Source organism: Crinia signifera, chromosome 8, assembly GCF_055691185.1.
Source record: "Crinia signifera chromosome 8, ASM5569118v1, whole genome shotgun sequence".
NCBI classification, from domain to species: domain Eukaryota; kingdom Metazoa; phylum Chordata; class Amphibia; order Anura; family Myobatrachidae; genus Crinia; species Crinia signifera.
In genome coordinates this window covers 96,463,233-96,486,553 of record NC_139224.1, presented here as the reverse complement: position 1 = coordinate 96,486,553, position 23,321 = coordinate 96,463,233, and the positions used below count along the sequence as shown (strand labels likewise).

General features: G+C 46.9%; 1 protein-coding gene and 1 long non-coding RNA gene across 2 annotated transcripts; both read right to left on the bottom strand.

The window, feature by feature from the left end:
- Positions 1–1,061: 1,061 nt before the first annotated feature.
- LOC146026281 (uncharacterized) lies at positions 1,062–8,338 on the bottom strand. Its single transcript, XM_083156814.1, has 6 exons — positions 8,246–8,338; positions 5,104–5,274; positions 4,080–4,130; positions 1,958–1,999; positions 1,253–1,315; positions 1,062–1,158 (listed from the first exon to the last, which is right to left on the bottom strand). Exons 1-6 carry the CDS (start codon positions 8,310–8,312, stop codon positions 1,082–1,084), a joined length of 471 nt encoding a protein of 156 aa, XP_083012940.1. The 5' UTR covers positions 8,313–8,338; the 3' UTR covers positions 1,062–1,081.
- Positions 8,339–9,374: 1,036 nt separating this feature from the next.
- Positions 9,375–10,159, bottom strand: LOC146026284 (uncharacterized). The gene is made up of 3 exons (XR_014454419.1): positions 10,090–10,159; positions 9,637–9,696; positions 9,375–9,436 (listed from the first exon to the last, which is right to left on the bottom strand). It is a non-coding gene; the product is annotated as an uncharacterized LOC146026284 (long non-coding RNA).
- Between the last annotated feature and the right edge of the window lie 13,162 nt (positions 10,160–23,321).

Here is a 23,321-nt window from a genome sequence, read left to right as displayed (position 1 = left end):
TGTGTCAGTGAGTAATTAGTACACCTGTGTGTCTGTGTTGTGACCTGGGAAGTGTGTCAGTGAGTAATGAGTACACCTGTGTGTCTGACCGGTGACCTTGCTGCTGTATGCAGGCTGGGGGGGTGGGGGTGTGTGCAGGCCGGGGGGGTCTGTGCGGGTTGCTGGTGCTGTGTGCAGGCCGGGGTGCTGCTGCTGTGTGCAGGCCGTGCGGTTGCTGCACTGCGAGTGCGGTGGTTTCGTGATTACTTAATAAAGTGGCAGTAGTGGGTTAGTGCATGTTGCTGACGCTGGCTGGTGGGTGTGGACGGAGCTCAAAGATACGCGGCCGGCAGGGGGTGGGTGGATATGTGGTGTGGAGCAATAGAGATCCTGGGGAGGGCAGGAGGTGATGATGCTGGGCAGAGGGCGGGCGCATAGACACACGGCCAGCTGGGTGGGGGTGGGTGAAGATGCAGTGTGAACTGGAGTCGGTCAATGGAGATCCTGGGGGAGGGAGGATGGTGATGACGTTGGAAGGGGGGGGGGGGTATTTGCGGGTAGTCCGAATATCCGGTTAGTTGGGGATAGCCAAACTGCTGGGCGGGTGGTGTGGAGCACATTGATATGCTGGGGGGTGTGTTGGCCGCGGGTGGAGATGCCAGTGGGGTGATAATGGCAGGGGGTGCGGGTTCATACTGTACAGTATTTGGCTTTTGTGTGTGTATAATGCTGGGGGGGAGGTAAAGTATACAGTATACTGTAGAGCTGGGATAGCCAACTCTAGTCCTCGAGAGCTACAGTACCAACGGTGCATGTTTTGCAGGTCTCCTCACAGAATCACAAGTGAGCTAATTACTGTAGCTCCATCTGTGTATTTTTTAAAATGTGTGTGAGTAATGAGTGCAGCTGTGCAGCAGCTACAGTAGGTTGCCTGGAAAATGCCAGTGCCGGGGAGATGGCAAGTGACACGTGCGCTGGGTTCGACCGGCTGGCGGGCCAGGGATTGCCCTGGTGGCTCCAGTTCCATGGGCGGGGTGATCAACCCAAAAAAAAAAGTACTCTACTACTAAGATGGATAATACTGTAACACAAAATTTTTAATTTATAAATTATTTAAAATAAAATCAAACAGCTGATTAGCAGTCCCAATCAGGCTAATTATTTCAGTTCGTAAGGCATCTGTGAAAATAAAAAACAATGAACAGTTTTAGAACAGTAATACAAGTTGAGTACTTTACAGTAAAGATTATTACAGTGTCATTGTATACTGTACCTCTATTCTGGGGTGGTGGCGGCCCATGGCCCAATGGCACCTGCCCTCCATCTTGCCTGTGACCTGTTTTATGAGAAAAATTACAGTATTTACTGTATCTGTAAATGCAGTGAGTTTTACAGTACATTCCTGTACAGTACATTATTTTCTATTCTGAAATGTACTGTAAGTGCACACAGTTACAGTTCTACAGTATACAGTACTAATAACTGTACTGAATGTGGCCAACGAGACCTGCTTGATACAGTATCACAACTACAGTATCCATCCATTAACTGTACATGTGTCCAACCAGTTGTGACGTCACTCACTGGAGTACACTACTGCCCGGTTAAGGAGGGCACACAAAAGGTGCATGTACCAGCCGCCCCCCCCCCCCCACCACCATCACCATTACAGTCCAGTATTGTACTGTATACAGTACAGTATAAGCTCCTGCATTCAGCAAGGCACAAAAAGGCCAAGAGGAATCATGACTGGCAGATGGCCTGACGTCATGATGTTGCACAGCAGAGGCTTAGCCCCAGGGGCAGGGATTTGCTGAAAGTCACGGTTTAAACTTAGCCACTGGGAAATGGGTTGACTACAAGGCACCGTGTGGGGAATAAGGTTGAGAAACAGTGGTGATAGCCTTAATTAAAAAAAGGTTTAAAAATACTGGAAGTTACAGTATTAAGTACAAAACTGTACTGTACTGTACAGTACCTTGATCTTCTTCTTCCTCCTCGAATGAGGGTGCAGGAGTTGCTGTAAAAAAATAAGCACTGTCAGTTTACTACAGTATAATACTGTAATTATCAACCTCTACCCAATGTGAAAAACAAAATACTGTACTGTACAGTACTGTACAGTACAGATACTGTAAATGGATAAAAATCGCATCCCCTTACATACAGTAGCTGATACTGTATTTATGCTTTTTCATGCGAAAACATCTGGATGCGATTTTTAGTTTCACTAAAAACCGCACCTTTGAAATGTGCAAATTTGAGGCAAAAAGTGCTTATGAAATTTCAACCAGTACTGTATACAGTATTACTGTACATACTGTACCTGTACTGTACTGTACTATACTGTATTTTTAAAATGTAGATAATGTAATCCAATCCCTCCAATCCGTGTTCCGCCCTTTACATTACACTGAAACTGTCCTGACCAAATTCACTAACGATCTACTATCGGCTAAATCCAAAGGCCTCTTCTCTATCCTTATCCAGCTTGATCTGTCGGCTGCCTTTGACACTGTTGACCACCCTCTCCTGCTCAACACCCTCTGCTCCTTTGGCATCACTGGTACGGTCTTCTCCTGGTTCACCTCATACTGTACTGTACAGTACCTCTCTGATCACCCCTTCTCCATCTCCACTCCGAGCTGCTCCTCCTCTCCTACTACACCGCAGCCAGTCTTGTTCCCCAAGGGTCAATCCATGGCCCTCTCCTCCTCTCCCTCTAAACCACCTCTCTGGGCACTCTCATCAGCTCCTATGGTTTCCATTACCACCTTTATGCTGATGATACCCTAATCTACAGTACTGTACAGTACATCTCTACTACAGTATCCCATCACTCCTGCCCAAGGTCTCCGAATGCCTCACGGCCATGTCAGCCTGGATGACCCAACGCTTACTGAAACTAAACATGGCTAAAACTAAACTTCTAATCTTCCATCCCCCGAACATACCCTTTTCTCCCACTATCTCCATCAGAATTGGTGAAACTGAGATCACCTCCACCAACCAAACGCGCGGCCTTGGTGTCATCATTGACTCCTCCTTCTCTTTCACCCCCCACATTCATGCTCTCTCCCAGTCATGCCGCTTTCACCTACGCAACATCTCATGCATCAGACCATTACTCTCCACTGACGCGACCAAAATACTCATTCACTCTCTTGTCATCTCCCGCCTTGACTACTGCAACATCCTTCTCTCTGGGCTACCTCGAAACCGCCTTGCACCACTCCAATCCATTATTAACGCTGCTGCTAGGCTCATCTTCCTCTCCCGCCACTCTACCTCCGCCTCCCACCTCTGTCTATCTGTTTACTGGCTCCCCATTCCTTTCAGAGTTCTCTTTAAACTCCTCACCACCACCTACTGTACAAGGCTCTCTCCTCCTCCACCGCTCCTTACCTCTCTTCACTGATCTCTATCCACACTCCCTCCCATCCTCTTCGCTCCATTGCAGACCGCCGACTGACCTCTCACCTACTGTAATTACCTCCTCCCACCTCCGTGTCCAAGACTTCTCCCGCGCTGCCCCCTTGCACTGGAACAACCTCCCGCCACCCATCAGGCTTTCAGATTCCCTTACCTCCTTCAAGCGCTCCCTCAAAACCCAATTTTTCGACTAGCCTATCCCTCCTCCTAACCTACTGTACAGTATTTTGATCCTCCTATCCTGCCTCCATTCCCATCTGTTCCTACAGTACTTATAGTACAGTATCCTATTGTTTTTCGTTCGTCCTCCTACTGTATACTGTAAGTCTGTTAACTCTTATGAGTAGGGCCCTCCTTCCTCACATACTCACCTTACCTCTTTACCTCTCCTGTGCTCCTGTCCTGTTCTTCCCTTCATCTACTGTACTTCATCTTCAGTCTCCTCGACAATTTCGACACCTACAGTACTTCTGAACTGATGCTGATTTTTTTTCTACCAGCTACAGTATACCCCTATTTACAGTATGCTGTATTTTTCAACACACCCTGTACAGTACGTTACCATGTACTGTAATTTGTTTTTTTCTTTGCTACAGTATGTTACGCGCTGCGGACACATTGTGGCACCTTATACTGTAAATAAACGTACTGCTACTACTACTACTTACATGGTTGTGGAGGAGTTTGGTCATACTGCCAAGGTAGCCAAGGGGAATGCACTGTGGAAAAATATATTTTTGTTCATTTTCTGAAACAATAGTAATACAGTACAGCATATTGTACATACAGTACTGTACTGTACAAATAATGTACTGTACTGTACTGTACAGTACTGAACAATAGCGTCTCATACTGCAGCACATACAGTACTGTACACTAGTGTACTGTACAGTACTGTATGAACACCAATAAAGTCATAAGAATTGTCATAGTGGAGCACAACTTTCTGTGTACGGTAATGTACAGATGGAGCAGCTCCCATTTCAGCTGCTCCTGGAGACAGAATCTCAGGACAGCTATCCATACTGTACTGTAGGCCAGTATTCAATGCAGCAGAAGTACAGTAGTTGCAGCAGGGAGTGTTGATGAATGAAGGCATTACACAATTCAGGGGGCATTGTGCATTAGGTGATAGGGGGGAGGGGGGGGTAGAATGCATAATTACTGTAGGCACTAAAGGGGGGCATTCTTCATACAGTATGGGTCATTCTGTACAGTATACAGAATGGTACTATTGAGGGAATTTTGTACTGCATACTGTACAGTAGGTACAGTATACTGTATGGCTTTACAGGTGCACTCCACAACTCCCTCAATGTTCAACACCATTACTCCCACCTTCCCTCCCTGCTCCACACTACTACTCCTACTGTACCCTCCCTGCCTGCTCCGACACTATTACTCCCACCGTCCCACCTTTTTTTGCACAATTACTACTGTACCTCCCTCTCTACTCCACACTACAGTATTACCCCCACCATCCACCACACTATTATTCAGACCCTCCCTCCCTGCTCTGCATTATTACTCCCACACTACTGTACCTCCCTACTGGAAACTACAGTATTACTCCCCCCATGATCCACACCATTACTAACTGCTGTATGCTTGATAGGGAAGGGGCCCCAGATAGATCAATGTACAGGATGGCGCCCCAAGATTTATGGTGCCGTCCCTGAGTACGGTACTTACATCCTGGTGGAGTTCTGGTCGAGGCTGGAGGAAGAGCTTCTGCCACTGCCACCTCACTCTCTGTAGGGCTAGTGGGGTGTTCCTGTGGCTCTGGGGATGATGTGCTCCACGTGTCGCCCTCTACACTTTCTTCATCCTCCTGGTCTTGGCCATCTTCCTTATATTGCAGGTCTGTAAAACAAATGACACCACAATTTGAGCTTGGTGATACAGTACACTGTACAATAGGGAACAATCTTGTCTGTAGCATAGAGGATATACTGTACAGTACAGTACAGTATTTTACTGTATGGATGCAAAGAGACACAGAGGGACTACTGTAGTTTAGAGTTGAGCGTAATCAGACATGTGTGTTTCTGCGCATGCGTAAGAGGGGATGGAATGGAGTTGGGGTCTACAGTATTAGTAGCATTTGCATTCATACTGTAATACTGTATACAGAGAAAACATCAGAATCGGCCCCATGGAGAGAAATACTGTAGACGCACACAATCTTTAAAAAATAGGGAAAAACAATTCAGACAGTTGTCCCCCTACTGTATTTACAAACTAACAAATACTTTTTTTTTCATACAGTATATTTGCACATACAGTACTGTATATTTATCCAGCTTTGAGAAACTACAGTAGATCTTCATCAACATTGAAGAAAGCTTTCAGATTTTCACAATTAGCAAATGAAGTTGGAATTGTCCTTAGAAACTATATGACTGCATGGACAGACATTGAACTTATGCTGCCAATACACTTACTGTATGCTATCAGATGCGATGGGACATTGCATCTGATCGCATCAAGTGGGGCCCAGTGCAGCAACCGATGTCGCATGCCATCCTGCGATGGACATTGGGTGCTGGAAGAGGTGTGGTGTAGGCGGCGGGACTTATCATCAGCAGCATTTGACTTTGAAACACTGTACAGCCCTCTGATTGCCTGAGAGAGCTCTCCCTCAGTGGCCTCAGCCAATCAGAGGGCCGTCCAGTGTTTCAAAGTCATCTGCTGCCGCTGTCGAGTCCCTCAGCCTGAAAGCTCCACAACTCTGGTTCCCGCTACACAGCCGCCATGCCTCCCCTGCTGCTACTGAGTCCCTCTGGTCCCCAGCATTAAGGAACCGGCTCCCCGCCAGCGCTCCTTCCCCATCATGGCCCCACTCCCCAAACCCACCGCTGATTGCATTCGAGCAATCGCATGTGGTTAAAAATCGCATGTGATTGCTCATGCAAATCGATAAATATTATGTGCAGCTCATATTATCTATCGATGCGACATTCGACGGCGTGCCTGCGCATCACGTTAAATGTCAGCTTACAAATGCATGCAATCATTCGATTTATCGGCCAGTTGTGGTCGATATCGAATTTCTCCCATATATATGGGGAGTATTATGGGTCCAGGTAAACATGGGACATGGTTGAAAAGTCATTATGTCGACAAAGGCAATTAGGATGACAGGCACTACGTTGACATGGGATTTTTTTACTTTTTTAGCTGACATGTGCCGACAGGCTGTATTTCATTCCCTACCATCCACTGCGGCGTGGAGGTGATTATAATTAGTGTGGTTAGCAAAGCGAGCCATCAAGATGGAAGCATGGCGAGTGATGCGAGGGGATGTGGTACACTGTCGACATCCGAGTAAAAGAAACAGTGAAAATCCAAATGTCGACCTTTTCTTTGTTGACCTAGTGGATGGGGAGGTCAACAGTCGACAATAGGGAGGTCAACAGTCAAAAGGTTGACATGCACATGTTTCATTACATACAGTATATATTAATTATATACACATTTCATTATATACTGTACACATGTGTGTGTGTGTGTGTGTGTGTGTGTGTGTGTGTGTGTGTGTGTGTGTGTGTGTGTGTGTATGAAATTGCAGCACATTTTATATGATAAATGTTATTACTGTGTCTGGATAATACAGATAAATTATAATATATTATGTGATTTTATAAATGCATCCTTACAGTACAGTATGTCTCAGGAATCATGTGCAACACAAACATTAGGTTGACAGTTAATAATCAACATGTTTTGTTTTTGTTGACAGAATGTCGACATGGGCACAGTATCAGTGCATTGTGTCCTCTCACAGGACTGTACCCTAACACTGTAGCGTTTTTAGCAATGTAATTCTAACTTTTTATTTTCATATATTTGCACATATATTTATCCAGCTTTGAGAAACTAGATCTTCATCAACATTGAAGAAATATTTCAGTTTCTCACAAACATCAGATAAACTACTTTGTCCTCCGTTGTGGGCCAGAGCTTTATGAGATAGAAATGTTATTGTGTTACTTGGAGTGGGGGAGGCCTTTGACAGATACAAGATTCAAATGTAAATGTACTTTTTAGACAATGGTCAAGGTGTACTGTATAGTGAGCCTTAATCCAATTATCTGTCTGCCTACAGAAACAAGGGTGAACTTGCAATGCAGGCCATACTGTATTAAAAACAATCATACTTTTAGATACTGTATACTAATAAATCAGTAAATTTCTATTCCTATAACAGTTAAATTCATTGTCACAATATAAAATAAGCAGCTATGCTCAGCCCTGTGCTTCAGATGAATAATATACAGTAAGTTCCTGTTTAAAAAATTCAGAAATGATGTCCAGAAATGACATCAGACATAAATAGACATACAGTAAATATAAATATCTGTATATCCATAGTAGATATTAATGCGTTTGGGATAACTTCATTTTGTAGACAAAAAGGGTGTATGATTGTGATTGGGATTTTGGCTTCATGATTCTATATTTGTATACATACAGTATTGTCACATGTATGCATCTACTGTACGCAGCTTTGAAAAGCCGAATCTTCATCAACTTTGAAGAAAATTTTCTGATTTTCACAGACAGCAAACAAAGATTTTGAGCTTCCTTAGAAAGTATGAGATTACATAGGCTTCCCATAATCCTGTACAATATGAAGATGTCATTGTCACAGTAATATAAGAGACCTATCACACTTTTGGATTAATTGCAATAATGGTCAGTCTTATACAAACCGTTGTTCGAATGAACATCAAGGTAACAAGCTTATATGTGCAATACTGTATGTATGCTGGGGTACACGGGGCAGTCTTTAAGAGCTAATACAGTAAATAAAAACATGTACTGTACTTACTAGGGGGTGGGCTGATCCGGCCTCTCCAACGACTTGTTGAGGAGGTGGGGGCTATATCGGCCTGCATGGGCAGGGTGCCCTCGTCTTCAAGTGGAGGCACTGTGGAAAAATGTCAAAAATGAGAAAAAGTGCTGTTTACTGTTAATAAACTTACCGTACTCTTATTACTGTAAATGGGGCGGGGGTGGCTTTACAAAAAGGCGTGGACTGGATTTTATAAAGTGCTGCGACCGCCATACTGTACTTTAGAAAATCCACTCGGTTGTTTCAAGTGGTTGCATTTGCCAGTGCAGTACCGGATGTACACTAGTACTGCCAGTGGCAATTGCCTCCTTTTGTGCATCAGAGGCATTGGCGCAACGCTCCACCCCCACCCCCCTGACATGGACACAACGCTGACTACGCAGGGCTGCGCTAGGCTGTCATTGGCCGACGCTGCCAGCGTCGGCCAATGGCACGCCAAAAAAAGACACAATTAGGAGAGAAAGAAAAAAAAAACACAAACTCAATAAAGAAATGACAGGACTTACTCTCAGACGGAGCGGCTGAGGCGGCGGGGGGGCCTGTAGCATGCCCGCAGGGCAGGGTGCCCTGTTCTTCAAGCGGAGGCACTGTGGGAAAATGTCAAAAATGAGAACAAGTGCTGTTTACTGTTAATAAACTTACCGTACTCTTATTACTGTAAATGGGGCGGGGGTGGCTTTACAAAAAGGCGTGGACTGAATTTTATAAAGTGCTGCGCCCGCCATACTGTACTTTAGAAAATCCATTCCGCTCCAAAGTGGATAGGACACATAATGTACCGCTGCGCATTCCCTGCTTACGGCTGCCCTGGATAGTGGTTGTTTCAAAAGGAGGCATTTGCCAGTGCAGTACCGGATGTACACTAGTACTGCCAGTGGCAATTGCCTCCTTTTGTGCATCAGAGGCATTGGCGCAACGCTCCACCCCCACCCCCCTGACATGGACACAACGCTGACTACGCAGGGCTGCGCTAGGCTGTCATTGGCCGACGCTGCCTGCGTCGGCCAATGGCACGCCAAAAAAAGACACAATTAGGAAAGAAAGAAATAAAAAACACAAACTCAATAAAGAAATGACAGGACTTACTCTCAGACGGAGCGGCTGAGGCGGTGGGGGCTGTAACGGCCCGCAAGGGCAGGGTGCCCTGGTCTTCCTCTAGGCTTGGCACTGTGGGGAAATGATAAAATGTGCTGTTAAAATACTGTAAAGTTATTATTCTTACTCTAAATGGGGAGGAGGGGGTGTTAAAAAAAAAAAGCCGTGGACTGTTTTCAATAAAGTGCTGTGCCCACCACACTTGATAAAATAGACTCCACGTCAACGTGGATACTGGGGGTACTGTATGAACAGGTCGGGAGGACACTTACTGGCTGCCAAAGTTTGAGGGGACCTTCTGGGGAGTACCCTTTCCATCCTCCTCTGAAGTCCTGTGTAAAAATAATTACAGTACATTACAGTATACTGTACTGTAGTGTCCTTTGAAACATTAGTTCACACACACTACTGTGATCACTGAGGTTATGGTAGAGTATACAGTATTGCAGTACTGTATACTGTAGATAAATAATGTCTAGGTCAAAACGTCGTGCATCAGACGTACCGCACGCCTCCACTCCCACCCCCTTTGTGCACGAGACGCAGAGCTACAGTACCTGACGGGGACATTACGGTAATTGTGCAGGGCTCCCGCGGGGACACTACGCTGACTGTGCTAGGCTGCCGTTGGCCGATGCTGACAGCGTCGCCCAACGGCACGGCAAAAAACTACACAAGTTCAAACACACAAACACAAAACACAATAAAGAAATGACAGGACTTACTGCTTAGCATCGTGGCGATGCTTGAGGGGGGGCCTGTAGCATGCCCGCAGGGCAGGGTGCCCTGGTCTTCAAGTGGAGGCACTGTGGGAAAATGTCAAAAATGAGAACAAGTGCTGTTTACTGTTAATAAACTTACCGTACTCTTATTACTGTAAATGGGGCGGGGGTGGCTTTACAAAAAGGCGTGGACTGAATTTTATAAAGTGCTGCGCCCGCCATACTGTACTTTAGAAAATCCACTCCGCTCCAAAGTGGATAGGACACATAATGTACCGCTGCGCATTCCCTGCTTACGGCTGCCCTGGATAGTGGTTGTTTCAAAAGGAGGCATTTGCCAGTGCAGTACCGGATGTACACTAGTACTGCCAGTGGCAATTGCCTCCTTTTGTGCATCAGAGGCATTGGCGCAACGCTCCACCCCCACCCCCCTGACATGGACACAACGCTGACTACGCAGGGCTGCGCTAGGCTGCCATTGGCCCACGCTACTAGCGTGGGCCAATGGCACGCCAAGAAAAGACACAATTACAGTAGGAGAGAAAGAAAAAAAACACACAAACTCAATAAAGAAATGACAGGACTTACTCTCAGACGGAGCGGCTGAGGTGGTGGGGGGGCCTGTAGCATGCCCGCAGGGCAGGGTGCCCTGTTCTTCAATCGGAGTCACTGTGGGAAAATGTCAAAAATGAGAACAAGTGCTGTTTACTGTTAATAAACTTACCATACTCTTATTACTGTAAATAGGGCGGGGGTGGCTTTACAAAAAGGCGTGGACTGAATTTTATAAAGTGCTGCGCCCGCCATACTATACTTTAGAAAATCCACTCCGCTCCAAAGTGGATAGGACACATAATGTACCGCTGCGCATTCCCTGCTTACGGCTGCCCTGGATAGTGGTTGTTTTAAAAGGAGGCATTTGCCAGTGCAGTACCGGATGTACACTAGTACTGCCAGTGGCAATTGCCTCCTTTTGTGCATCAGAGGCATTGGCGCAACGCTCCACCCCCACCCCCCTGACATGGACACAACGCTGACTACGCAGGGCTGCGCTAGGCTGCCATTGGCCCACGCTACCAGCGTGGGCCAATGGCACGCCAAGAAAAGACACAATTACAGTAGGAGAGAAAGAAAAAAAAAAACACAAACTCAATAAAGAAATGACAGGACTTACTCTCAGATGGAGCGGCTGAGGCGGTGGGGGCTGGAAGGGTGCCCTGGTCTGCAATCGGAGTCACTGTGGGAAAATGTCAAAAATGAGAACAAGTGCTGTTTACTGTTAATAAACTTACCGTACTCTTACAGTATTACTGTAAATAGGGCTGGGGTGGCTTTACAAAAAGGCGTGGACTGAATTTTATAAAGTGCTGCGCCCGCCATACTGTACTTTAGAAAATCCACTCTGCTCCAAAGTGGATAGGACACATAATGTACCGCTGCGTATTCCCTGCTTACGGCTGCCCTGGATAGTGGTTGTTTCAAAAGGAGGCATTTGCCAGTGCAGTACCGGATGTACACTAGTACTGCCAGTGGCAATTGCCTCCTTTTGTGCATCAGAGGCATTGGCGCAACGCTCCACCCCCACCCCCCTGACATGGACACAACGCTGACTACGCAGGGCTGCGCTAGGCTGCCATTGGCCCACGCTACCAGCGTGGGCCAATGGCACGCCAAGAAAAGACACAATTACAGTAGGAGAGAAAGAAAAAAAAAAAACACAAACTCAATAAAGAAATGACAGGACTTACTCTCAGACGGAGCGGCTGAGGTGGTGGGGGGGCCTGTAGCATGCCCGCAGGGCAGGGTGCCCTGTTCTTCAATCGGAGTCACTGTGGGAAAATGTCAAAAATGAGAACAAGTGCTGTTTACTGTTAATAAACTTACCGTACTCTTATTACTGTAAATAGGGCTGGGGTGGCTTTACAAAAAGGCGTGGACTGAATTTTATAAAGTGCTGCGCCCGCCATACTATACTTTAGAAAATCCACTCCGCTCCAAAGTGGATAGGACACATAATGTACCGCTGCGCATTCCCTGCTTACGGCTGCCCTGGATAGTGGTTGTTTCAAAAGGAGGCATTTGCCAGTGCAGTACCGGATGTACACTAGTACTGCCAGTGGCAATTGCCTCCTTTTGTGCATCAGAGGCATTGGCGCAACGCTCCACCCCCACCCCCCTGACATGGACACAACGCTGACTACGCAGGGCTGCGCTAGGCTGCCATTGGCCCACGCTGCCAGCGTGGGCCAATGGCACACCAAGAAAAGACACAATTACAGTAGGAGAGAAAGAAAAAAAAACACAAACTCAATAAAGAAATGACAGGACTTACTCTCAGACGGAGCGGCTGAGGCGGTGGGGGGGCCTGTAGAATGCCCGCAGGGCAGGGTGCCCTGTTCTTCAATCGGAGTCACTGTGGGAAAATGTCGAAAATGAGAACAAGTGCTGTTTACTGTTAATAAACTTACCGTACTCTTATTACTGTAAATAGGGCTGGGGTGGCTTTACAAAAAGGCGTGGACTGAATTTTATAAAGTGCTGCGCCCGCCATACTATACTTTAGAAAATCCACTCCGCTCCAAAGTGGATAGGACACATAATGTACCGCTGCGCATTACCTGCTTACGGCTGCCCTGGATAGTGGTTGTTTCAAAAGGAGGCATTTGCCAGTGCAGTACCGGATGTACACTAGTACTACCAGTGGCAATTGCCTCCTTTTGTGCATCAGAGGCATTGGCGCAACGCTCCACCCCCACCCCCCTGACATGGACACAACGCTGACTACGCAGGGCTGCGCTAGGCTGCCATTGGCCGACGCTGCCAGCGTGGGCCAATGGCACGCCAAGAAAAGACACAATTACAGTAGGAGAGAAAGAAAAAAAAAAACACAAACTCAATAAAGAAATGACAGGACTTACTCTCAGATGGAGCGGCTGAGGCGGTGGGGGCTGGAAGGGTGCCCTGGTCTGCAATCGGAGTCACTGTGGGAAAATGTCAAAAATGAGAACAAGTGCTGTTTACTGTTAATAAACTTACCGTACTCTTATTACTGTAAATAGGGCGGGGGTGGCTTTACAAAAAGGCGTGGACTGAATTTTATAAAGTGCTGCGCCCGCCATACTGTACTTTAGAAAATCCACTCTGCTCCAAAGTGGATAGGACACATAATGTACCGCTGTGCATTCCCTGCTTACGGCTGCCCTGGATAGTGGTTGTTTCAAAAGGAGGCATTTGCCAGTGCAGTACCGGATGTACACTAGTACTGCCAGTGGCAATTGCCTCCTTTTGTGCATCAGAGGCATTGGCGCAATGCTCCACCCCCACCCCCCTGACATGGACACAACGCTGACTACGCAGGGCTGCGCTAGGCTGCCATTGGCCGACGCTGCCAGCGTGGGCCAATGGCACGCCAAGAAAAGACACAAGTTGGAAAGGAAGAAAAAATACACAAACTCAATAAACAAATGACAGGACTTACTCTCAGATGGAGCGGCGCCGCTTGTTGAGGCGGTGGGGGCTGTATCGGCCTGCATTTCCCTCCTCCTCCTCCTCTGAAGTCCTGTGTAAAAATAACATTTACAGTATACTGTAGTGTCTTTTCAAACATTAGTGCATTGGCTCAACACCACTAGGTCGACAGAAAGCAAGGTCGACATGGGTTTAGGTCGACTTTGGTCAAGGTCGACATTTCATTTGGTCAACACACCTACAGTATTACAGCATTCCCGCCAGACAATGTTTGTACCGTCATGTGATCAGGGACGTCATCACAGCTACTGTACATACTGTACTGTATACAGTAAGTCTGGCCACGCGTGAGAGCGCTACGCCGCTACGACGGTGGCACGGGGAGCTGGAGGGCTTGCACCAATACTAACCCTAATACAATGAGCTGTGGGACGTGCAATCGCAGCTTGGCTCCGACATCTCCGCATCGCCATCTCCTGACGCTGCGACATACTGTACTGTACAGTACTTGCGACAGTGTCCTACATGCGCCAAATACTGTATACAGCCAAATACAGTATACTGTACAGTACCTGTATACTGTAGTATTTTTTTAAAAATATATATACTGTACTGTGTGCTGCATTACCTAATACAGTACATTATTTGCTGATATGTCCTTAAAAATTGTGTTTCGGGGTAATTATTATCTGCAAATATTGGGGAAGATGTAGAACCGGCCCTTTGAGGGTGACCAAACTGCTGATGCGGCCCTGGATGAATTTGAGTTTGACACCCCTGCCCTAGTGGCATGAAATACAGTTTCGCCTGTCAGCACATGGCGGATTCCAAAAACACTGGAATATACCATGTCGACCTTTTGAATGTTGACATACTGTAATGCTTGTGTCAATCTAATCACATGTCCACCTTGGCCCATGTCGACCTTCCTGCCAGTCGACCTAGTGGGGTCGACCTAATGACTGTAGACCTAAGTTCATTCTGACCGATGTCCCGATTCCCTTTTTTCACAGTAAACCACCCCCACTATCAACGCCGACCCGAAGCGTGGCGAGCGCAGCGAGCCCACGAGGGGCGGCGTTACGTGTCCAACGACCTTTTCATAACCCCACTATCCACGTCACCGTGGAGTTCAGAACAGAAAGTGTGGCGAGCGCAGCGAGCCACCGAGCCCAGCGAGCACCGCGAGGGGACACGGATACCTGTACAGATAAACGCTTACCCACGCGGGCTTCACAGGTGTCCGCGTCCCCTTGCGTTTGTGTCTATCCAATTATCCATACCCGCTATAATAACAGTAAATACTGTACTACAGTACTAATGTACTTTAATTTTGTTAATGTCATGTACTGTACAGTACCTCTGCTCAGCTTGGCCCTCAATTTGGCCAGTTTATCTGGCTGTCTCCGAAGCAGGTCACTCCACCTCTTCTGCAGCGAGAGGATACTCCTATCCCTGTGCAGGACTTCCTCAATCTCCTCCTTTGCGCTCCTGTATGCGCTGTGCTTCTCGGCATTACTGGCCAAGGATTTGTCCACATGCCGCAGCAAAATCAGGAGCTCCGCATCAGAGAAGTTCCTGTTTCTGTGCGCCATGTTGCCTACAGTATACTGTAATGGTGGCCGCCTTCCACGCATGTCACATGTCGACACAGGTCACATGTCAAACACAGCAAGTCCCATCATTCAAGTTTTTGTCCCTACATTAGTGTACTACTTACGGAAGCCCTCCACTAAAAACGGAAAAAGTCGCAGGACAAATTTGTGCTACTTACGGAAGCCCTCCACTAAAAACGGAAAAATTCGCAGAACAAATTTGTGCTACTTACGGAAGCCCTCCACTAAAAACGGAAAAATTCGCAGAACAAATTTGCGCCAAGCACACTTGACTACTACAGTAAACTGCAATCACTGATTAAGGAAGCCCTCCGCTAAAAACGGAAAAATTCGCAGGACTAAATACAAAATAAAGTACAGTATGCTGTAGTATCGTATATTGAGTACTAAATCAGCTGCAACGCACAGTTTATTAAATTAAATTAATACAGTATGAGGCCTCCCATATACTGTACTGTACGGTATGAAGACACAATTTTATGAAAGTTAAGAAACTCATTCACTGTATAGTACTGTATGTCTCCTGGATTGATTACTTTAGCCTACTGACTACCATGTGTACTGCGTTTTGTGTCATGCGCTGGGGAGTGTTCACTTCCAAAATGGATTCTGCTCGGAGGCTGCGTTACAGCTACAGTGAGCTGATCATTTTGGTTAGCTGCCGGGACAAGCCTCTGAGCAATAACCGGGAGAAGCGCAATGCTTATAAGGATGCGCGCAGGATAATAATGCGCAAGTACTGCCGGCTGCGCAGGATTAGGTCGCTCCAAAGAAATTGGAGCGACCTAGTCACAAGGCAGCCTGCGAAGCTGGAGGCCCTGCGCCGTTCCGTCGCCAGTAAGTACTGTACACTACTCCTGTTAGGTACTTTACATTGAACTCTACTGTACAGTATACTGTACTGTATTTAGATTGTGTACTGATCCTGTACCTACAGTACGTACACCAACTACTGTAGGTTGACAAGCATTGTGTCGACACCCATAGGTTAACAGACAGCAAGGTCTACATGTGTTTAGGCCAACATGGGTCAAGGTGGACATGTGGTTAGATTGACACAAGCATTACAGTATGTCAACATTCAGAAGGTCGACATGGTGTTTTCCAGTGTTTTGGGGATCCGCCATGTACTGACAGGCGAAACGGTATTTCATGCCCTAACATCCACTAGGGCAGGGGTGTCAAACTCAAATTCATCCGGGGCCACATCAGCAGTTTGGTCACCCTCAAAGGGCCAGTTCTACATCTTCCCCAATATTTGCAGATACAGTAATAATTACCCCGAAACACCATTTTTAAGGGCATATCCGCAAATACTGTATTAGGTAATGCAGCACACAGTACTGTATACAGTATTTTTTTTAAAATTACTACAGTATACAGGTACTGTACTGTACTGTATATTCGGCTTGCCCATGGTACAGTCAGAGCCGGCCTTAGGCATAGGCAAACTAGGCAATTGCCTAGGGCATTTGGAATGCCTGGGGGCATCAGCAGCTTCTGCTGATTAAAATGATATGCAGCATGCCTATGTTCTGTGTGTGAGTGAGGCTGTATCTGCATATACTGTAAATTGTGTAATCATGGAAATCACTGTAACATAGCATTCTGTATGCAGGTACAGCCACAGTCGCACACAAAATATAGGCATGCTGCATATCATTTTAATCATCGGAAGCTCCTTGTGTGTCCTGGTCACATAACAATGCAAATAAGATGAATTTTCAGCAAAAAATGCACCCAACGTTAGCAGAACTGGCCAGGAGCTGCATGGCTTATTGAGTCAAGATATATGAGGAAACATCTGTATCCAAGCAGAGGCAGAGGTCACAGTGTTAGCGGCTGTGCGAGTGCTGTCTGTGGGTGGGTTGGTTGTGCCATAGTGTTCGGCATATGTCTAAGGGGCATTATGTGTGTCATGTACAGTATAAATGCATTAATAATGTGCGACATATGTGTAACAGGCATTATGTGTGTCATGTGTATACGGGCATTAATAATGTGCAACATACTGTACTGTACAGTATGTGTAATGGGCATTGTGTGTGTCATTATGTGTATGAAGGGCATTAATAAAGGTTGGCATAATGTGTAAGGGGCATTATGGTTATAAGGACATTAATAACATGTGTCATGTGTAAGGGGCATTACTGTGTGGTATTATCAGGGGTGCCGAGAGAAAGGGGTAGGGGGTACAAATTACCCAGGCCAAAGTCTGATGGATGATGTCCCTGATCACATGACGGTACAAACATTGTCTGGCGGGAATGCTGTAATACTGTAGGTGAAGGCTGCGTGGGCCACATGTCGAGGTCTTGCGGGCCAGATTTGGCCCATGGGCCTTGTGTTTGACACCCATGCACTAGAGCGTGGTGGGATAATAAAATACAGTACTTGTACTTTACTGTACTAATGTTTGAAAGGACACTACAGTATACTGTAAATGTTATTTTTACACAGGACGTCAGAGGAGGAGGAGGGAAAGGGCACGTCCACTGTTGTCATCAAGTGGAAGCGTGGCAAGCGGTATGTGTCCTATCCACTTTGGTGGGGAGTGGATTTTATAACGTACAGTATGGCATACGCAGCACTTTATAAAATCCAGTCCACGCCTTTTTGTAAACCCACCCCTTCCCCATTTACAGTAATAAGAGTAGAGTAACTTTATGAAAACAGCACATTTTCTAATTTTTCTAATTTTCCCACAGTGCCTCCGCTTGAAAGTTTGCAGGCCGCTACAGCTGCCCCACCCGGCTCAACAGGCGCAGCCGCTGCCCAGTTTGAGAGTAAGTCCTGCCATTTCTTAATTGTGTTTACAGTACAGGTACTGTACAGTACTGTATGTGTGTGTTTTTCTTCTTTAGAACTTGTGTCTTTTCTAGCCGTGCCGTTGCCCGAGGCTGAGGGGACGCAATGCACTTTTCTAGTGTCCATGTTGACTGTGTCGACATTCAGGCAACAATAGTGAAAAACTCGATGGTGAACTTTTTGAATGTTGACCATACCCATGTCGACCTAATAATTTAGTTTTCCTAATGACCATGTCTCCCTAACCCATGTTGACCTTCAGTCATGTCGACCTTCATGCACGTCAACATTCAGTGGTCGACCTAATGCTTGTAGACCTAATGTCTGTCTTTCCTATGACCCATCTTTGTTTGCTACTACAGTACAGTATACAGGTTGAGTATCCGGTATCCGGACATCCCTTATCCGAATGATTCCAAAAACCGTGGTTTTTGGAATCATTTGAATTTTTTTTCTATTTTTTATATTTTAACCCCTAACCCTCTTTTCATACTTACCAAGTCCCCGGGCGTCCACAGCAGGCCTCCGGCATCTTCTCCAGGGTCTCCAGCGGTCCCAGGAATGCATTGCGCGAGTGTGCGCGCGCGCCGGTGACGTCACCGGCGCGCGCGCACACTCGCGCAATGCATTCCTGGGACCGCTGGAGACCAGGAGAAGATGTCGGAGGCCTGCTGTGGACGCCCGGGGACTGCGCGGACGCCGAGGGACGCCCGGGGACCATCAGGGGACAGGTAAGTATGGCTGCAAAAAAAATATTCCCAAAACCGGAAAATTCCCCTATCCGAAATGCTCGCGGTCCTGAGCATTTCGGATAGGGGATACTCAACCTGTACTGTACTGTATTTGTGAAAATCTGAAAGTTTTCTTCAAATGTGATGACTGGATTCCCCTTTTCAAAGCTGCATACTAGAGATGCCAGTTCACCCTCCTTTCTGTAGTGTTAAGTGCAGACAGATAATTTGATTAAGGGTCACTATAGTACACCTGGACTGCATTGTCTAAAAAGGACATTTACATTTGAATCTTGTATCTGTGAAAGGAAAAATCACACTATTAGCCTCCCCACTCCAAGTACACTAACTTATTAGCATTTCTATCTGGTACCAACCCCCACTAATGTATTGTCGTTTATAGGATACTGTACTGTATTTGTGAGAAACTGAAGCCAACCTTCCCTCGATGATTTAAATAAAAATTAAAAGACATGAAAAGTTAGCATTGAAAAATGTTGGTTGGTTTATTTAGCAAAATATTTTGTCAAAAAGTTATATTCAGTGATGAAGCGCACATACTGTAGCGGTATAAAAGTGCAGCATCACCCATGTGCTCCCCCCAGTCCTCTGCCCCTGCAGCAGCATTCAGTTGGTCGACCTAAAGATGGTCGACAGTCATTAGGGCCTCACCACTAGGTCGACATACTGCAAGGTCCACATGGGACAAGGTCAACAAGTCATTAGGTCGGCATAGGATTTTTCACTGTTTAAAGAGCCGACAGGCGGTATTTCATGCCCTAATATCCACTAGGGCAGTGATGGCTAACCTTGACACTCCAGCTGTTATTGAACTACACATCCCAGCATGCCCTGCTACAGTTTTACTATTTGGCCATGCTAAAACTGATGCAGGGCATGCTGGGATGTGTAGTTCAACAACAGCTGGAGTGTTAAGGTTAGCCATCACTGCACTGGGGCATTGTGGGAGAATAAAATAGTGTGCCGAGTGCATGGACACTTAAAACTACAGTATGTCGACATTCGGGTAAAAAAAAACAGTGAAAAACCCCATGTTGACCTTTTGACTGTCGACCTAGACCATGTCGACCTAATGCTTGTGTCGACCTGATGACTGTCGATCTTATCCCATGTCGACCTAGACACCTGTCGACCTTGCAGTATGTCGACCTTATGACTGTCGACAATCTTTAGGTCGACCATACAATCCATCCTTATTCTCATTTTTGACATTTTCCCACAGTGACTCCGATTGCAGACCAGGGCACCCTTCCAGCCCCCACCGCCTCAGCCGCTCCGTCTGAGAGTAAGTCCTGTCATTTCTTTATTGAGTTTGTGTTTTTTTTTTCTTTCTCTCCTACTGTAATTGTGTCTTTTCTTGGCGTGCCATTGGCCCACGCTGGCAGCGTCGGCCAATGGCAGCCTAGCGCAGCCCTGCGTAGTCAGCGTTGTGTCCATGTCAGGGGGGTGGGGGTGGAGCGTTGCGCCAATGCCTCTGATGCACAAAAGGAGGCAATTGCCACTGGTAGTACTAGTGTACATCCGGTACTGCACTGGCAAATGCCTCCTTTTGAAACAACCACTATCCAGGGCAGCCGTAAGCAGGTAATGCGCAGCGGTACATTATGTGTCCTATCCACTTTGGAGCGGAGTGGATTTTCTAAAGTATAGTATGGCGGGCGCAGCACTTTATAAAATTCAGTCCACGCCTTTTTGTAAAGCCACCCCAGCCCTATTTACAGTAATAAGAGTACGGTAAGTTTATTAACAGTAAACAGCACTTGTTCTCATTTTCGACATTTTCCCACAGTGACTCCGATTGAAGAACAGGGCACCCTGCCCTGCGGGCATTCTACAGGCCCCCCCACCGCCTCAGCCGCTCCGTCTGAGAGTAAGTCCTGTCATTTCTTTATTGAGTTTGTGTTTTTTTTTTTTTTCTCTCCTACTGTAATTGTGTCTTTTCTTGGTGTGCCATTGGCCCACGCTGGCAGCGTGGGCCAATGGCAGCCTAGCGCAGCCCTGCGTAGTCAGCGTTGTGTCCATGTCAGGGGGGTGGGGGTGGAGCGTTGCGCCAATGCCTCTGATGCACAAAAGGAGGCAATTGCCACTGGCAGTACTAGTGTACATCCGGTACTGCACTGGCAAATGCCTCCTTTTGAAACAACCACTATCCAGGGCAGCCGTAAGCAGGGAATGCGCAGCGGTACATTATGTGTCCTATCCACTTTGGAGCGGAGTGGATTTTCTAAAGTATAGTATGGCGGGCGCAGCACTTTATAAAATTCAGTCCACGCCTTTTTGTAAAGCCACCCCAGCCCTATTTACAGTAATAAGAGTACGGTAAGTTTATTAACAGTAAACAGCACTTGTTCTCATTTTTGACATTTTCCCACAGTGACTCCGATTGAAGAACAGGGCACCCTGCCCTGCGGGCATGCTACAGGCCCCCCCACCACCTCAGCCGCTCCGTCTGAGAGTAAGTCCTGTCATTTCTTTATTGAGTTTGTGTTTTTTTTTTCTTTCTCTCCTACTGTAATTGTGTCTTTTCTTGGCGTGCCATTGGCCCACGCTGGCAGCGTGGGCCAATGGCAGCCTAGCGCAGCCCTGCGTAGTCAGCGTTGTGTCCATGTCAGGGGGTGGGGGTGGAGCCTTGCGCCAATGCCTCTGATGCACAAAAGGAGGCAATTGCCACTGGCAGTACTAGTGTACATCCGGTACTGCACTGGCAAATGCCTCCTTTTGAAACAACCACTATCCAGGGCAGCCGTATGCAGGGAATGCGCAGCAGTACATTATGTGTCCTATCCACTTTGGAGCGGAGTGGATTTTCTAAAGTATAGTATGGCGGGCGCAGCACTTTATAAAATTCAGTCCACGCCTTTTTGTAAAGCCACCCCAGCCCTATTTACAGTAATAAGAGTACGGTAAGTTTATTAACAGTAAACAGCACTTGTTCTCATTTTTGACATTTTCCCACAGTGACTCCGATTGAAGAACAGGGCACCCTGCCCTGCGGGCATGCTACAGGCCCCCCCACCACCTCAGCCGCTCCGTCTGAGAGTAAGTCCTGTCATTTCTTTATTGAGTTTGTGTTTTTTTTTTCTTTCTCTCCTACTGTAATTGTGTCTTTTCTTGGCGTGCCATTGGCCCACGCTGGCAGCGTGGGCCAATGGCAGCCTAGCGCAGCCCTGCGTAGTCAGCGTTGTGTCCATGTCAGGGGGTGGGGGTGGAGCCTTGCGCCAATGCCTCTGATGCACAAAAGGAGGCAATTGCCACTGGCAGTACTAGTGTACATCCGGTACTGCACTGGCAAATGCCTCCTTTTGAAACAACCACTATCCAGGGCAGCCGTAAGCAGGGAATGCGCAGCGGTACATTATGTGTCCTATCCACTTTGGAGCGGAGTGGATTTTCTAAAGTATAGTATGGCGGGCGCAGCACTTTATAAAATTCAGTCCACGCCTTTTTGTAAAGCCACCCCAGCCCTATTTACAGTAATAAGAGTACGGTAAGTTTATTAACAGTAAACAGCACTTGTTCTCATTTTTGACATTTTCCCACAGTGACTCCGATTGAAGAACAGGGCACCCTGCCCTGCGGGCATGCTACAGGCCCCCCCACCACCTCAGCCGCTCCGTCTGAGAGTAAGTCCTGTCATTTCTTTATTGAGTTTGTGTTTTTTTTTTCTTTCTCTCCTACTGTAATTGTGTCTTTTCTTGGCGTGCCATTGGCCCACGCTGGCAGCGTGGGCCAATGGCAGCCTAGCGCAGCCCTGCGTAGTCAGCGTTGTGTCCATGTCAGGGGGGTGGGGGTGGAGCCTTGCGCCAATGCCTCTGATGCACAAAAGGAGGCAATTGCCACTGGCAGTACTAGTGTACATCCGGTACTGCACTGGCAAATGCCTCCTTTTGAAACAACCACTATCCAGGGCAGCCGTATGCAGGGAATGCGCAGCAGTACATTATGTGTCCTATCCACTTTGGAGCGGAGTGGATTTTCTAAAGTATAGTATGGCGGGCGCAGCACTTTATAAAATTCAGTCCACGCCTTTTTGTTAAGCCACCCCAGCCCTATTTACAGTAATAAGAGTATGGTAAGTTTATTAACAGTAAACAGCACTTGTTCTCATTTTTGACATTTTCCCACATTGACTCCGATTGAAGAACAGGGCACCCTGCCCTGCGGGCATGCTACAGGCCCCCCCACCACCTCAGCCGCTCCGTCTGAGAGTAAGTCCTGTCATTTCTTTATTGAGTTTGTGTTTTTTTTTTCTTTCTCTCCTACTGTAATTGTGTCTTTTCTTGGCGTGCCATTGGCCCACGCTGGTACCCTGCGGGCATTCTACAGGCCCCCCCACCAATTGTTAATGTTGATTTATTATGACAAATACTGTAAATGATAAATAAAAAACATTTTCCCATAGTGCCTCAGCTTGAAGACGAGGGCACCCTGCCGATGGAGGCCGAAACAGCCGCTCCGTCTGAGAGTAAGTCCTGTCATTTCTTTATTGAGTTTGTGTTTTTTTTTTCTTTCTCTCCTACTGTAATTGTGTCTTTTCTTGGCGTGCCATTGGCCCACGCTGGCAGCGTCGGCCAATGGCAGCCTAGCGCAG

Excerpts from the sequence above, each read along its gene's own strand:
- LOC146026281 (XM_083156814.1), bottom strand. The coding sequence starts at position 8,312 with ATGCAGGCCGATATAGCCCCCACCTCCTCAACAAGTCGTTGGAGAGGC. Across the intron at positions 1,316-1,957 it reads GGAGGAAGAAGAAGATCAAG|GTCACAGGCAAGATGGAGGG; the intron begins GTACTGTACAGT and ends CTCATAAAACAG. Across the intron at positions 1,159-1,252 it reads GCCACCACCCCAGAATAGAG|ATGCCTTACGAACTGAAATA; the intron begins GTACAGTATACA and ends TTATTTTCACAG.